The sequence below is a fragment of the Microchirus variegatus genome (assembly GCF_963457635.1).
Source record: "Microchirus variegatus genome assembly, chromosome: 21".
Lineage (NCBI taxonomy): Eukaryota > Metazoa > Chordata > Actinopteri > Pleuronectiformes > Soleidae > Microchirus > Microchirus variegatus.
In genome coordinates this window covers 7,742,300-7,758,870 of record NC_139822.1, presented here as the reverse complement: position 1 = coordinate 7,758,870, position 16,571 = coordinate 7,742,300, and the positions used below count along the sequence as shown (strand labels likewise).

At 41.3% G+C, this 16,571-nt stretch overlaps 2 protein-coding genes across 3 annotated transcripts in view; both read left to right on the top strand.

Moving 5' to 3' along the window:
• The window catches only part of epb41l3b (erythrocyte membrane protein band 4.1-like 3b), a 41,612-nt gene extending 37,219 nt beyond the window's left edge, over positions 1–4,393 (top strand). For both annotated transcript variants that reach the window (XM_083907871.1, XM_083907872.1), the window contains one exon: positions 3,390–4,393. The gene's annotated coding sequence lies outside the window, so the exon portion shown is untranslated. The remainder of the gene's footprint in view (positions 1–3,389) is intronic.
• Positions 4,394–5,855: 1,462 nt separating this feature from the next.
• LOC310942792 (zinc finger and BTB domain-containing protein 14-like) lies at positions 5,856–8,342 on the top strand. Its single transcript, XM_083908228.1, has 2 exons — positions 5,856–5,933; positions 6,707–8,342. Exon 2 carries the CDS (start codon positions 6,730–6,732, stop codon positions 7,903–7,905), a length of 1,176 nt encoding a protein of 391 aa, XP_083764354.1. The 5' UTR covers positions 5,856–5,933; positions 6,707–6,729; the 3' UTR covers positions 7,906–8,342.
• The last annotated feature ends 8,229 nt before the right edge of the window (positions 8,343–16,571 follow it).

Here is a 16,571-nt window from a genome sequence, read left to right as displayed (position 1 = left end):
CACTTCCCCCTGCTGGACAGAAGTATAATCTTTTTCCTTCAACGTTGTTCACGACAAATCTAAATTGATATTGCCAAAATATGCCTAAACTGCTTTGTAAAAAAAGGAAAACGTGAGGAATTTAATAGAATCGGCTACTGAGATAATCATGTGTTGTGTAGAAATGATTGTGCCCTCATGGATTCTGCAAAAACATTTCCATGCATTGTTGTGTCTACATTGTGTTTCCCCACAAAGGGCACAGGCAGTGATGAGCGATTAAATACTGGCTCAACCAGCTTCTTCTCAGAACGCTCAGTCCACTGCAAACCTCAAATTTCTACTCCGTTCTGACAAGTAAAATGTCATGTGCTGCATCAGTTTTATACCACAAAAAAGTGTAATACATATTTTTGTAGCCGATAATCAGTTTTAGTGTTTTCTCAAATAATTAAACAAGTTCTCCGATTTTTCAGGTTCTCAACTGTGAATATTTTTAGACAAAACAAGACGTACTACTACACACTACTAATTGATTATTGGGGAAACAAGTTGACAGATTGTTGCAGCCTTAGTTTTAGAACTTATAATTAAATAGCAGACTAAATGACAAACACTGGCAGATTAAAGTTTAAATGAACTAAAATGCCTTGAGCTTAGCGTCTAATATCAGATGTATTTAAGACATTTATTTAGCTTGGAGTTAATCACCGTATTTCTGAGTCTCATTATTTTAGTAAAAGGCTTAATGACGCAGTGCTCCACTCTGTTGCACTCTTGCTTCTCTCTCTCTCTTTGTGTGTGCGTGCGTGTGTCAGGGCTGGAAATAGGTCAGCATTCCTTGTGGCAGCATTTCAAACAAAACAAATCCTCTCAAATGCAGCCATTTGTGTCTCAACATGTCCGCGTGTCAGTTGACGGCAGGATTATGTCAGGTGTGGAGCTGCATGATGGAGCCTCTCATTTTCATTGTGCCACGGCATGTCTTTAAAAAAAGACGCCACCTCCTTGTCTTCTTAGCACTGTTTTCTTTATTTTCTTATAGGTTTTTAGGCTTAAAATTAAAGTATTACATATATTTTTGACAATTCCATGAATTTTGTTAATCAATTTTATTCATTTAGTAAGTTATGCTCATCAATCCAACAACCTTTAAAACCAGGAACAGTCCATACAGATTCCTTATCACAATATGATGATATTCAAAATCTTAGACAATATCCTGTCTCATGTCACCATATACAGTCAGGTCCATAAATATTGGGACATCAATATCAACAATCAACAATTCTCTTCTTTCTGGCTCTATGCACCACTACAATGGATTTGAAATGAAACGAACAAGATGTGCTTTAACTGCACACTTTCAGCTTTGATTTGAGGGCATTTACATCCAAATCGAGTGATCGGTGTAGGAATTACAACACTTTCTATCTGTGCCTCACACTTTTTAGGGGACCAAAAGTAATGGGACAAACTAAACAATCATAAATCAAACTTTCATTGTTTAATACTTGGTTGCAAATCCTTTGCAGTCAATTACAGCCTGAAGTCTGAAGGCATAGACATCACCAGACACTGGGTTTCATCCCTGGTGATGCTCTGTGAGGCCTCTACTGACACGGTCTTCAGTTCCTGCTTGTTCTTGGGGCATTTTCCCTTCAGTTTGGTCTTCAACAAGTGAAATGCATGCTCAATCAGATTCAGGTCAGGTGACTGACTTGGCCAATGCATAACATTCCACTTATTTTCCTTAAAAAACTCTTTGGTTGCTTTTGCAGTATGCTTTGGGTCATGGGTATGGGTATGCTTTGTCTTCCTGTTTTTGAGGCTCACTTATGGTTTCCATCTTGTGGTGAACCCTCTGTATTCACTATGGTGAAGTCTTCTTTTGATTGTTGACTTTGAAACACATACACCTACCTCATAGAGAGTGTTTTTGATCTGGCCAACTGTTGTGAAGGGCTTTTCTTCTTCTGTGGTCCACCACAGTGGTTTTTTATCGTTTTAAGAATGTTCCAAATAGTTAATTTGGCCACACCTAATGTTTTTGCTATTTCTCTGATGGGTTTGTTTTGATGTCTCAGCCTAATGATGGCTTGCTTCACTGACAGTGACAGCTCCTTGGATCTCATATTGAGAGTTAACAGCAACAGATTCCAAATGCAAATGTCACTCCTGGAATCAACTCCAGAACTTTTACCTGCTTCATTGAACATGAAATAATGAGGGAATAGCCCAAACCTGTCCATGAAATAGCTTTTCACTCAATTATCCCGATTACTTTTGGTCCCCTAAAACGTGGGAGGCACATATAGAAAGTGTTTTAATTCCTACACCGTTCACTTAATTTGGATGTAAATACCCTCAAATTTAAACTGAAAGCGTGCAGTTAAAGCACATCTTGTCCGTTTCATTTCAAATCCATTGTAGTGGTGTATAAAGCCAAAAAGAAGAAATTGTGTTGATTGATTGTACCAACATTTATGGACCTGACTGTACAGTATAATATCAATATCAATATATTGCCCAGCCGTACTCAAGCATAAACAACCTCTCTGCCTCATTTAACTTTTTTTAAAGGTCCCATATTATGCAAAATCAACTTTTTAATCATTTAAATCCTTATATTTGGGACTTTTGAGGCCCTATCAGTCGGCAAAGTGTGAACAAAGATCTCTCACTCGTGTTTTTGTGGTCCTCCTCAGTCTAAGTACAGGAGATAAAACACGCAATGTTGACTTCTGCGCTCCTTGGGACGTCACGAGACGCTGAATTCCTGGAGTTGTTGTCTCGCGGAGCTCCGCTTTGTCCATAAAACACGCGAGAGTGCTGACGAGGGCAACGGTATTCCGAAAACCGGAAGTTTTGTCTCCACAGTGCAGCAGATAGTTCTACACAAACTTCCAGCCTCAGAGGATTTATCTGCCCAGTGGATACATGTTCATTAGGACACCAGGGAACTTGGTTCACTTGGAGAAATAGGATATGGGACCTTTAAGGATATAAATAATGTTTCTCCTCACTCTGATGAAGGCAGTTTATAAAAACCAACGCTATGTGTTTCATCAAAACTTAATTCCCTAAAAAAGGATTTGTGACAGATAGTTGTTGATAGTGTTGTTTTCTGTGTTCTATTCATTTGTGACACTATCCTGCTTGAATCATTTCTTAATGAAACATGAAAGGGTTCTTTTTTTTCTATCGTTGCTTCTGGGACTATTTGGTTTTTGTAGCCTTGTTGTGTGATCTGTAGATTTCTGGTGTGTTTGTTCACGTGGGGGAACTGTGGTAATGTTATATCGGTCTCATTTTCAGTCTTTGGCAGGATGCACTGCTGCACTTGAAGGTACAATATAACGTTAAAAGCTTGCAGGATGCACTAACTGCCGTTTACTCTGCTCCTCCAGGAGTAGCACTGCTGAGGTCTCTTTCCCGGTTCAGCCTCCCACAACTCCGACATCCCAGATCTCTCTCCTCGCATCACAACCAGGACTCTCGGAAGACTAGAAAAGCCTCCTCACTCTCCTAATGCTGCAGCTCGCCGCCGGTCGCAACCATCACCTGCAATATAAACCAGTGCATTTAGTGCATGAGAAGGACGCAACGTCGCATTAATCCAACTGAACATAGTACGATTTTAAAAGAAATGGTCCTCGATCCGCCTGCACGCCGAAATCCCTGTGTGCAGCATTGCTTTCACTGCCTTATGACTCTGAAGCATTTTTATGATTACTGAGAATAATTATTGTAGCAAGCCTTTTATTTATGAAATAAAAAGCCATCAGTCCGGAAACTTTTTAAATCGCCATCAGCTGTATATGTTAAAGAGAGCATACACTATTTAACCCTTGCTGTAGAAGTGCCAACTTCATTTGTCAGCAAGCGTCGCCTCACTTACTTGACAAGCCCATGAATCTCTGCGAGGTACGTCACTCACAGCCCACAACTGTACATATCAGAGCTTTCCTAAGAAATTTGCGACTTATCTGTCACCAGTAATTTTTTTTTTTTTTTTGTCATGTCTACTTGAATTATTTTTTCCTCCATTTTTTTAATGATCATTTCAGTATTTTATTGTTTCTCATTATCTGATTCCACCACTGAAGATCTGTTTTGGCAAATGCTAAGGACTTATTAGATTTTTTTCGATGTGCCTGCGCAGGCTGTGAATGTTTTCCAGGGTTGATGATCGGCTGCAGCACACGTCCCCCCAGGTTTGTGTGACAGGGGAAAAGGGTTTGGTCTGCCAAGCTCTGCCCAAAACCACATGCAAAGCCAAAAAGAAGATCTGTCATCTACCCGAAACCAACCTCTCCTGATCATGTCATCTGTATGCCTCCCTCGTGTTTCATTGTATCCTGAATAACTCAAGTATCGTTCATGTACAGCCATGTTTTCCTCAAAAATTAAATAAAAGTGGCAAACACATGTTTTCCTCAACTGGCTTTTTTTCTCAATTCTCAAACTAGAGAATGCACTGCTTAACCCGCAGGGTTAATGAGTATGTTTGTATATAATGCATAGGTACTTGGTTTTTGTCTCAAACTCATGAGCTTCAAGTCTGGCAGCAGCCTGACTTTACAGAGGACGTCGTTGTGTACGTCCATGTCTCTGCAGCAGCCTGAAAAGGACAAACTCAACTGAGGGGCCGCCAAAGGAAAAAAAAACAACAAAGAAATCCCATCGGTATCCAGTAATGTCCAATAAACATTTAACAAGCTTATTAGCTCCTGTATTAAAACTATCAACTGTAATTCATTGCAGGCCACCAGAAATGTTTCTGCAGGTCGCACTTTGAGAAACAATGACCTAAACAAATGTGAACAGTGTCCTTTCTGGAACGTGAGGGCCATCACCATAGTTCTCTGATGTGTGCTACTGTAAGACTCTGTAATGTAACCTTTAGATGTCACACAATTTTACATATTGGACTTTTTAATACCATAACCATCCATATTTTATTGAGATAACCTTGTTGACAGCAGCACTGAAAAATTGTCTGATATGGAACCAGTGTCGAAACTAATAACATAGGTTTTGTCATAAGATTTGATGCCTGATGTCCTAAAATGACTTGTGTAATATTTATTTTACCTCATGATTAATGAGACCAGACAGATTTCATAGCCTCAGAAACTAACTTACTCCAAAAAAACAAAGAGTGAGTATTGAAAATTATATACAGTGCAATAAATGTGTTTATTTCAATTTGTTGAGTCTGAAAACAGCTTTAGTTCAAGAATTACTCAACATAACCAACACTTCATTGATTGGGTGATAAAGAAGCATTATTTTAACTCGGTTAAATGTTGAACATGATGAGGCCTGAGAAGCCCCGCCCACCCATGTCCCCGCCCCCTGCTGGATGTGGACCAGACTGCGCGTGCTCGTTTCCCGCAGAGAAAAACAAAAGGTGAGAGCTCCCACTCAGCTTTGTTTTATGTTGCTGTTGGATTAATGGAGAGATCAGCCCTTACATTTTTGGCCTATATTTGACTTTATTTTTGACATGGTGTAATACAGCATAAATTCAATACAGGTGTTAGAATTGCAACTTAAACAACGTACTAAAATTATAAAAGTGCTAGTTTCAATAACGCATGCATTACAGACAGAATTGGCTGGGTTTACCTAGTCAATATAATTAAAAAAAAAAAATAGTCAGTAGCACATCATGCACAATTTTGCTCTTGTGATAAAGTGAATCGCGATTTCAGTAGTTCCCCATTCAGAAGGTGAAATGCTTGTACCTCCGCTGCAGCCGTTGTCTCGTCTATAGACGATCTTTGTAGAGCAGTACCGTCTCCCGTGCTGTAGGTGGCAGCAGGGCAATGCTGCGCTTCCTGTGCAACCAAACAGTAACAACAAGAGGAGGAAGAGGAAAAACGACAGCTCAAGGATCGTCGTCGACTGCCTTGCGTGACAACACTGGAATCGCACTCAGGCTTCGGGTATTTACATTTTTCTAATGTTTTCTCTCGTTTGTCGCTGAGAGCGACGCGGAAAACACCGCGCTGCGCCGCGTTGGCTCTCCCGCCCGCCTGTTGTTCGCCGCTGACGCGCTCTTCTTTCCGCTGTTGGAGAGCTGCCGTGAACGCACCAGGAACATGCCAATGGAGGCTCGCTGAGCAAAATGGCTGGGCGCAGTGAAATGTGAAATATTCCTGCTCAGGTTGATCCTCCGCACACGCAACGCGACTGTCACGCGAACACGGCGGTGAAAACGTTTCGTGCAACTTAAGGAAAGTGCGTGTGTTGTTTCCTGCCGCTCGTTAGTGCATTTTATTGACATTGCCGCGGCTTTCGTCGCTCTCGGGCCTCTCGTGTGTGTGTGTTTTTTTCAGTGTTTTTCTGCGTGGTTGAACTAAGTTACTGTTGCTTACTCTCTGCATTTCTGTTCCATACAACGTAAAATGTTAAATCGGTTACAGGTTAATGGGTTGGCGGTTGAGTCCAACTGCAATTAACAGTCATAAAGTTGCATTACTGCCATTTGTTAATTTAATAATCCGCGACGAGCCTTACTATTCCTTGGCAGTTGGCACACCTAGTGTGTTGCAGGTTTTGTATAACTACTTGTCAAAGTGTGGTGCATCCTCAGTCTGCATATAATGTCACAGAGACATGAAAATAAAGCTCCTCCTCCCTATGATGCACTGCTCTACATCTACATTTGTCACTCTAGGAATCAGTGTTTAACTGTTTTACTGTTTCTCCTTTGCAGGATCCTCCTTATTGACCTGCAACATGTCCGACTTACTGAGATATATCGACTACGACCACAAAGCTACCTTCCTGAAAATGCTCAACCAGCAGAGGATGGAGGGTGAGCACTGTGACGTGGTGGTGGTGGTGGAGAACATCGAGTTCCGGGCTCACCGCTGTGTCCTCGCAGCCTGCAGCAACTACTTCAAAAAGCTCTTCAAGAAACAGAGCGATGAGGATAACTCCATCGTGGAGCTGGACTTCATCCGCTCCGACATCTTTGAGGAGGTGCTCAACTACATGTACACCGCCAGGCTCGCTGTGAGGAAGAAGGACATCAATATGATGATGTCCTCTGGCCAAATCCTTGGCATTAACTTCCTGGACAACCTGTGCACACAGAAACGCGAACTAACCAACATGAAGACCCGGGAGAACCAGGCTCCGGGTGACCACGTGATGAGAGCTCAGGACGCCATCCTGAAGGAGCTGGCCATGGAGGAGGTGAGGAAGAACAGCTTCTATGACCAGGGCATGGACAGCATGGGCCCAGGTGCCTCACATGTGACACAGCCGCATAACTACAACACCAACATGACAAAAGATCCTCACAGCCACAACTGGGGCTCCTCCTCCTCCAGCGACATGAAGCTGGAGTATCTCCTCTATGGCCACCGCGACCACGGCTCCTGCCAGAGCACGGGCACTAAGCCCTTGGACCACAACGCCAAAAAGGAGCGTCTCCTCACTGCCAACCGCCCTTATGCCTGTGAGCACTGCCCCAAAGCCTTCACCACCTCTGCACACCTCAAAGAGCACCTGAAGATCCACTCAGGCTTCAAGCCTCACCGCTGCGTTGTCTGCGGCAAGGCCTTCATCAGGGGCCCCGACCTGAAGAGGCACGAGAGGGTCCACAGCAACGAGCGGCCCTTTGCGTGCCAGATCTGCGAAAAGGCCTTCAAGCACAAGTCCCACCTGAAAGACCACGAGCGGCAGCACCGAGGCGAACGGCCGTTCAACTGCGGCTCCTGCGACAAAGCCTTCATCAAGGCTTCGGACCTGAAGCGCCACTGGAACACCATGCACAGTGGAAACCCCCGCAGACAGATGTCACTGTCCCCCGCTGCCTCCTCCCACCACAGCCAGGTCGAGGCACCTGAGCAGAGAGACTGGAAAATGGAGACCGGGCCACATTCGCATAACTCTGGGGACTGTTGAGCCTGTGAATGCACCACACACACACACACACACACACACACACACACACACACACACACATTACCTACATTGACATGCAAGACACACACGACATGTAAACACAATTAATTCATCCACAACTCTGTGATCACATGGACAAGCATCAGAGTGAGTAACTAAGAAATCATAGCATGTTCATAAGACTGTGGGGGCTGTATTATTATTATTATTATTATTATTATTATTATTATTACTATTCTTAAAAAAAATGAAACTATGTCAAAACAATGTTTTTCTTTCCACCTGTAAAATCATGTAAATGTTTAGTTCACTATACAATAGCTCTATTTTTCACAAAGCATCATTGCTATGTAGGGCGGGGGGGTGGATTGTCATCGTCAAATAACATTATTCTCTTTTTACTTTTTATGGGGGATATGTAACATTTAAATGTTTGTTTAACCTTGACTGGATTTTACAAAGGTAAAAAGAGAGTGGGGGGGGGGGGTTAAAAAAAAAAAAACAGTTTTGTTTTCTGCATAACATTTGTTGATCGAGTATATTCATGTGGATGTTTTTAAATGGCCGTGTTTAGTTGTACCGACTGATATTTACAGTTTAAGAGTAAAGAGTCACTTTTTTTGTTTTTTTCTTTGGTTTCCGCATTTGACACCAGATGATACCAAAGTCTTGGGTCTTCGACGGACCGTCAGTGGAGACTTTCCGGCCCAAGCAACCGGGCCAACTTAGATTTACTGTTATACAGTATAACTGTCATCCAAGCTATCAACAGTTCAATGATAGATGTCTGTATATACTGTAGCGTAGTTTGTTGCACAGTTAGTCACAATAATGAATTATGCACATATAACGTTGTCCTACTCCTACACTTTGACAATAAACACCAGTTGCTGTGTTTTACTGGGTTTTCAACGTTTTTTTTTTTTTTTTTAAAGCCGTCATCAAATGCATGGATTCAAATCTTAAAAATATCTCTATAACCAAGCAATACAGCACAATTCTACATATCTATCTATTAGGGAATATAATCCACAGATTAATCATTTATGAAAATAATTGTTAGTAAGTCTGTGTGTTTAGCGCAGTTTGCAAACACACTGAAATGACCAGGTATAACTTCTTTGAATGTTCTGCCGCCAATGTCGTTGTGGTTTTTATTTCATTGGTATTTTGATTTGCGATAAAACTTTTAAGTTTTTAGTGTCACTTCAATATCTACCACTGGAAATAATATCAAAATATAGTGTTAAACACTAAGACAATGATTAGGAGTTAAAAATCTGAGTTTCTAAAATGTAGAAATGACATTTTTTTATTGCAGTTTGAAATTGTGATTTCAGTTGGAATACAGTTCATTTTCAGTCCTATTTACTTTTAAACCCTCATTTAACTCGTTCATCGGGGAAAAAATCTTTAAGTTTTTAATTATCTGACAGTTGTTGGAATCATTTTGAATATCACCATATGACTACTATTAACTATAGAAAAGTGTAAAATGTAATGCAACTATAAACAACTGTTTAATGTCTTTGTAGACTAGCAGTTTAGTTTGAGCTTAAGAAAATGTAGGTAAACATGAACTGGCTGCACCAGTGTTGAAAATAGGCTGTCAACAGTGTGAAGGTCAGAGGTCAAACACAGATGTCTGATGTCTGATGTATCTGCTACAAACAGCACCTGATGAATATTTGCAAATGTCAAAGAATACATGAGTGCATGTATGACAACAAAGATGTAGCCATGGCAACGATAGAGTAAGGGCTGTTGATAACTATGAACTATTTGCTTACTTAAAGGAAAAAGAAAGAAAAATGACAACGCCCACCTCACAGGTATTGTTTTATTCACAAACCAAAAAAGATTTCAAAAAAGAATTATTTCATATAAACCATCTAAATAAAAAATATTCACATTTAGGATAAGAAGGTTTTTTCATAAAAAAATTCTAACTGATGAATGTACCATCGAAATGATCATTAATTAATATTATCATTAATTAATAGCAGTCAAAGTCCATATTGAGCTTTTTAATTATCAAAGATAACAGTAAAAACATGAATTGATGTTTAAAATATTGTTCACGAGTCATTTTCATGTTTCCCAGTAGATTATATTAGATTACATAGAACGATAGATCCACTTTATTGATCCCAAAATTGAGAAATGACGAGCGTCACAGCAGCACTTTACAAGAAATATAAAAAAAATCAGATGTTTAAAGACGGCTATTTAAGGAGGTTATTCACTGGCCTGTTAACATTTGCATCTCTGATGACAACAGTCGCTGAGACGACAAGAAAAGGACAAGAAGGTTCAGTTGGACTTGTGAGAATTGATGAGATCGAAGTTGAGGCTTTTTCCCTGCAGCCACAGACGCAGCAGGAACCCTGATGACCACTGCTCAGGTCTGTTTCAGCTCTGAATCTCTGTCTTCTTCCTTATAATTCTCAGGAAACCTCTCACTCTGACATGGAGAACCTAACCTCTCTGTGACCTTGGAGTTTCACGGGATGAAACGTTTGTGTGTGCTCCCTCCTCGAGCTCTTCTTCTCCTCCCATACTCTGCATGCAACACTAGATGGTGCCCTGTTCATAGTGATAGTGACCTGTTGCTACCCAGTTGTGACCTGTGTTGACTGTGACAGTGGTAGCAGCAGCAGAAACAGCAGCACAGGAGTGAATGTGGTTTATTCGTGGAAACACAGCTCACTGACAAACACATTATGGCAGCAGAGGCAGCTGTGTTAAATATATGCACGCTCACACCTCACTGTTTTACATATCCTCACGCCTGTGACTGCAGTGCTTCGAGAAAAGCCAGTGTTGAAGTGTGCTCTCTGTGCATTGACGCATGTATGAGGAGGATGATGATGTGCACAATCAATCACATTGATCAATTCTCAGTGGTCAGCAGGGGGCAGAGCTGGATCTCCTGTAATTTGAGGTGAATTTTTTTAAGTGGAAAAGTGATATCAGCGTCTAAGGAAAAAGGCCAGACTGCTCTCTCTGATGTCATCAGATCTGTTTTCTACATTTCCTGGCCCTACTATTCTAGTGTGTGTGTGTGTGTGTGTGTGTGTGTGTGTGTGTGTGTGCGTGTGTGGACAAAAATCAAGTCCCCATATTATAAATGAGTACATTTGAAGGTGAATGTTTTAAGATTAGGCTGAGGCTATGGTTAGGTTATGGATTAGGATTAGACCAGTAATAATTATGGTTCAGTTTAGAGTAAGTCTCCAGGAAATGAATGTAAGTCAATGTGATGTCCTCTGAAGTGATGGAAACCAGTGTGTGCGTGTGTGCGCGCACATGCGCTTTTGTATCATGACTGTGTTTTTGTGTGCATGTGTCTATGTGAGAGCCAAAAACGTCTAAAACATAGGGAGTGAGGACATTTTGGTCTGGTCCTCTTTTTGGGGGGTTAAGAACCGGTTTTTGGGGTTAGACTTAGAATTGGGTTTAGGTTAAGGGTTTGGGTTTTAGTTGTGATGGTTAAGTCTAAGGTAAAGGGCATTATGTCTGAGATTGTGTGACATATTTAGGATCCTGTCAGGACCAGTCGTCCTCATTAGGCCCAGGCGTTTGGGCCCAACCTCATTTCTGAGACGCTGGATAAAGAGAGCATTACAATCAGAAGTGTGTTAGGGTTAAGTTTTGGGTTAGTCATTAACTGGTAATGGCTAAGGTTAGTTTGTGCGTGTGTGTGCCTTTGTGTCGTGACTGTCTGTGTGTGTCTGTGTGTGTTTGTGGAGAGGGTTTGGAATACAATTTGTGCGTGCGTGCGTTTGTGTGCCGTGGGATTTGAGTGACGAGGGCTTATTGTGTGCGTGTATGATCGTGTGTGTGTGTGGGTGTGTACTCGAGCATGTGTCTAAACCCATCTATATGTGTGTGCACGCATGTGTGCGTGTGCATGCATGTGTAATGACTGGGGGGGAGGGGCGGCGGTGGAGAACAAGAAGAGTGTGCGTGCAGTGGAGAGGCTCGATATGTTTGTTTGGCTATAAACACTATAAGCATCTATTATGAGTTCTATGTGTGCTCATGCATGTGTGTGTGTGCGTGTGTGTGTGTGAGTGAGAGAGAGAAAGTGTGGGTGTGTGAGTGACAGGCAGTGAGTGGAAGTGAATGTGTATCCACGCGTGTACCTCTCTGCGTGTGGGTCGTGCATCCCTGTCGAGAGAGGATGTGTGTGTGTGTGTGGGGGTGTGTGTGTGTGTGTGTGTCAGTCCTTATTTGTTGTTATGTATGCATGAGTTTGGAAGCATACATGTGCATATTTGCATGCACACGTCCTCACTATTTAGCGAAATGTTCGTGTCAGCAGACTGAATTCTATAATCCAGGTAGTCACATCACCAGTGTGCGTGTGTGTATTACTGTATTTACCTATTTTTGGACTGTTTCTGGTACACACACTGACCCCGGAAACTGATTAAGTTTAGGGAATTGTGATCAGGTTAAGGTTAGGGTTAGGGATGAGCTGGTTATGGTTCAGGTTAGTGATCGCTGTATAAATGAATAGAAGTCAGTGCAGTGTCCTATGAAGTACAGCTTCACCCTGTGTGTGTGAGAGAGAGTATACTCTGTGTGTGTGTGCGTGTACATATATAAATGTGTGCGTGTGTGTGTGTGTGTGTGTGCACAGTGAACACCCGGTTTCCATTAGCCTGGCCGGTGCGGTTCCCTCAGCCAGACCACAAACCTCCTGTCTCTACTCTGGCTCCACCCAGCGCAGCCACAGGCTTCCCAGAAAAGAACAGTGTCTAATTAAAAAACTTTAATTACATTCATCTCATCTCTGTCTCTCTCTTTCTCCTCGGCACACAGTTGGGGAGAATAAAATAACTGTATACAAACAGTTCCATGTGATAAATGGCCATGAAAGGCAGAGCCAGCAGTTTGTTTTGTTTTTTTACCCCTGAGCGGAATGGCTTTTAATCAGAGTTGTTGACATTCACGAGCCATAGTCTCCTGTGATGTTGTCTTCCACTTGAGCACCATCTGGAACGTCTTCAACTCTTAAGGACTTGATGATCATTGTGCTTCGCTGTCGACCCCCTGACTGTTTATGTCCTTGTTCTGATCTCCGAGCGTCTTAGAAACAAAGATCATGCACATGTGTATGGATGGATTATTAGACAACAGGCCCTCCAGGCTCAGACATGTTCACCTCAGCCCTGTCACAATACCATTTCACCCAACAACACATTTCATTTGTCTCTTGGTTTAGTAAGTGTTTTTTTTTTTTTGCCCTTTGAGTAATTTCTGCATCTTTTTTCGTGGTGTTTTTGCATCGTCACTGTTCTGAGATTTGCAGCCGCTTTGTGTTTTCTTTGTTTTTGATTGTTTCTCATTCTTTCATATCTCTGTTGGTTGTGTGTCAATTTATAGTCTTTCTTTTTTCTCATTGTTGCATGTTTGTGCTGCTTTGTAGTGGTTAAGCATCTGTTTGAGGCCCCTCTCTGTCTTTTTATATTCATCCTGTGCCTTGTTTTTGTGTTGTGTTGTCTATTGCATTGCTTGTTTGTTATCGTCTTGCATCACAGAGGTCATTTGTCTCTGTGATACTTATGTTGTTGTAGTTTTCCAGGCTCCCTTTTAGTCGTTTTGTGGTGGAGTTTTGCATCTCTGAGGTCATTGAGTTATGTTTTTTTGTATGTCTGTGCTGCTTAATGGGTCTGTGTTCATTTGTTATTGTTCTGCATTTCATTTTGTAGCTGTCCCATGTGTTTTGTGTCTCATTGCAGATGTGTGTTTTTTTTGTTGTATTGTGTCTCTCTGTAGATATTTTTGTCTCTGTGAATCAGAATCAGTGTCACTTCTAAGCACACATTTAGCATACGTGGAAATGAAATGCGGTGCCTTTGCGAATTCCACATGAAGAACACATTGTAGTTCTGTGGTCTTTTAGTAGTTGTTGGTTGTCTTGTTATGGTTGTTTAGTGTCTCTTTGTAGATGTTTTTGTCTGTTGATGTCCTTCGTCTTTTTGCTGATGTGTCCACAGTATTTGTAGATGTTCTTTGCAGAGATTTCCACGTCTTTTTTGCAAGTCTCAAGTCTGAGCTCAACTCCAAGTCAAGTCTCAAGTCGCTTGTAACAAGTTCTTTGTGTAGATGTTCTCTGTCTCTGTAGATGTTATTGTCTGTTTGGTGGTGTGCAAGTTCAGTTCACGCACTGAGGTTCTTTAAGGAATGTCCCCAGGGAATTTCTCTAATCACCTTGAACACAGGAGCTTCTATCCCACTCACTTCCCCTGTTTTTATCAGAGCCCATAGCAGCAGGTGTATTAACTGTGACCTGGTGCGTCTACACACAAGGCCCGTCTTTGTTGAAGTGGAAGACGCTGACCTGCGGAGTCAGACTGGCCTATGTGGGTTATCGGTTCATCTCATAAGGTCTTGGAGAGCCAGATTGGATCACTGCGATCTGCCCGCAGGAGTCACTATTCAAGGCTGGACCAGATGTTCCAGCTGAGAGATTACCATCATATCACTCCTCAGTGGGGAGTCCAGGCCCGTTTACCATTCTGGTGCTCGACTCCTCTTATCTGGCCATCTTTCCCACCTGTCCTATATCCTCCTTTCCTTTCTTATCATCTGCCCTTAGTTTTGTCTCTAAACCATCCTCACTTTTAACTTCTTCCTCTCTCCTCAGTCTTTTCTAACCCTAACATTTCATCTGCTCCTCTTCCTTCTCATGCATTATCCTCCTCCACCTTCCACTATACTTTCCTTTGTTTTCATTTTCTGTCCCAATATTTTCCTCTTGTTTTCTCCACACTCCTTTCCTTTCCTCAATCTTCTCTTATATTTCTGTATTCTTCACTGTCTCCTCACCACCTTCTCTAATTTTGTCTCCTCTCCTCATTTCTCTATTTTGTAATACCCCATATTTACATTCCTAACATTTCATTTTATTACAGACCTTTTCCGTTCCTTTCCTTCCAAATGACCATTACAGTAACTTTGTCAATTAGTAAAGCAAAACAGTTTGAGATCCTGGCTGTCAAAGTGGGTGTGTCAAAGCACTTTCACATCACAGTAGTGCAGGCTTGGGGAGTAACGGACTACGTGTAACGGCGTTACGTAATTAGGGTACAGAAAAACAGTAACTGTATTCCGTTACAGTTACAGAAAAAAAGACGTAATCAGAAAAAAAATGCTTTCACTGCGTGGCAATTTCGCCATTAGCTTATTTCTAAACAAGTGTAATCCCGACTTCTTGACAGGTAGCGCCAGGAGCGTGGGTTTTGCGGGTTACAAGGGGAAATATAATTCTTCAAATGAAGAGACACCGTTTCAGCGAGACTTTATTTCCCTTAATCACAGGTAACAGAGCAACCAACTAACGCGGAGCCGAACTCTCTTTTCGGTCCGTCCTTTTCCTGGTTCCCCACCACAACAAGGGGACGCGGAACCAACATTATGTTCCGCTAAGAAAACAAAAGACTAAAGTGACAATAAAACATTATAGACAAAATAACATAATTAATAAAGTTAACAATACAACTTAAACACATAATAAAACAATAACATGTAATGTAAAAATAATATTAATGGTGACAACATACATTCCATACTTAAAATAATAAACACATAACAACTACCCGGTTACACAAGTAAGGGGGAACAACATCACTGTACAGTGCAAGCTATGCCTCCCAGCTGTGAACACACTGTCATTGTCAAAGGACTCCACATCGAATTTAAAGAAACATTTAACGGTAAGCGAAACTTTAGCTAGCTACACAGAAGTTCTGTTAGCTAAAGTTAACATTAGTTAGCCTGCTAACCAGGCTCGGGCTGTCATTGTTATTGTTAGTACTACTGCTACTGCTACTGCTGCTACTATTTTGGGTCTGTGGGTGGTGCTGCTGGTGACCGGGATGGTACGTGTTTTTTGGTAGTTTTGAAGTTCGAGCCTGACGTTCAAATGTGAATACCGTAACATCATTTAGCTAAATGATCACAGAAGTTTTTATTTATTTATTATTTCTGATGTGATTTAACATGCTGTAGTGCGAAGGCTCGTTTTGTTTCGCTCTTGTTTTCCCTGTTAAAAGTACATTGTTAATACAAACTCAACACTTACTGTGGTCTGTCTCATATAAAAAGTCATCTAGCATAAATAGCTCAATAGGCTTTTATTGTGAAACATTTGCACGGACTTCATCGTGGAAAACTCGTTGACTTGCGAGGGCCCCATAGGCACTTTAAATGTAGCTACTGCCACCTTGTGGGGGGCTTGTACGTTACAAAATTGCCTGAAACACCTGCAGTGACTGAAATGGGTCACTAACACTTTAGAGCACAACAAGGTATTAAAATAGCATGATTATATTAGGAACATGTAGGGGTAGTTTTGGGGAACATATAAGTGACACACATCCTATAGGTGGGGGTGTTTTACAACTGCTATAACTAGAAATAGTAGTTACAATAACACTAATAATAATTGTTAACCATTGTTATTTTTGAATACAGCTGAACTGTTAATAGTCAATAGGTTAGATAGTTTCAGTTGGATATTTCTTCTTTCGTTGTCTTTATTTGCATTTGTATTGCGGTAATCCAAAAGTAACTTAAAGTAATCAAGTTACATTACTATAATATTGTGGTACTTAGAATACGTTACTGACTACATTTTTTAACAGGTAATTAGT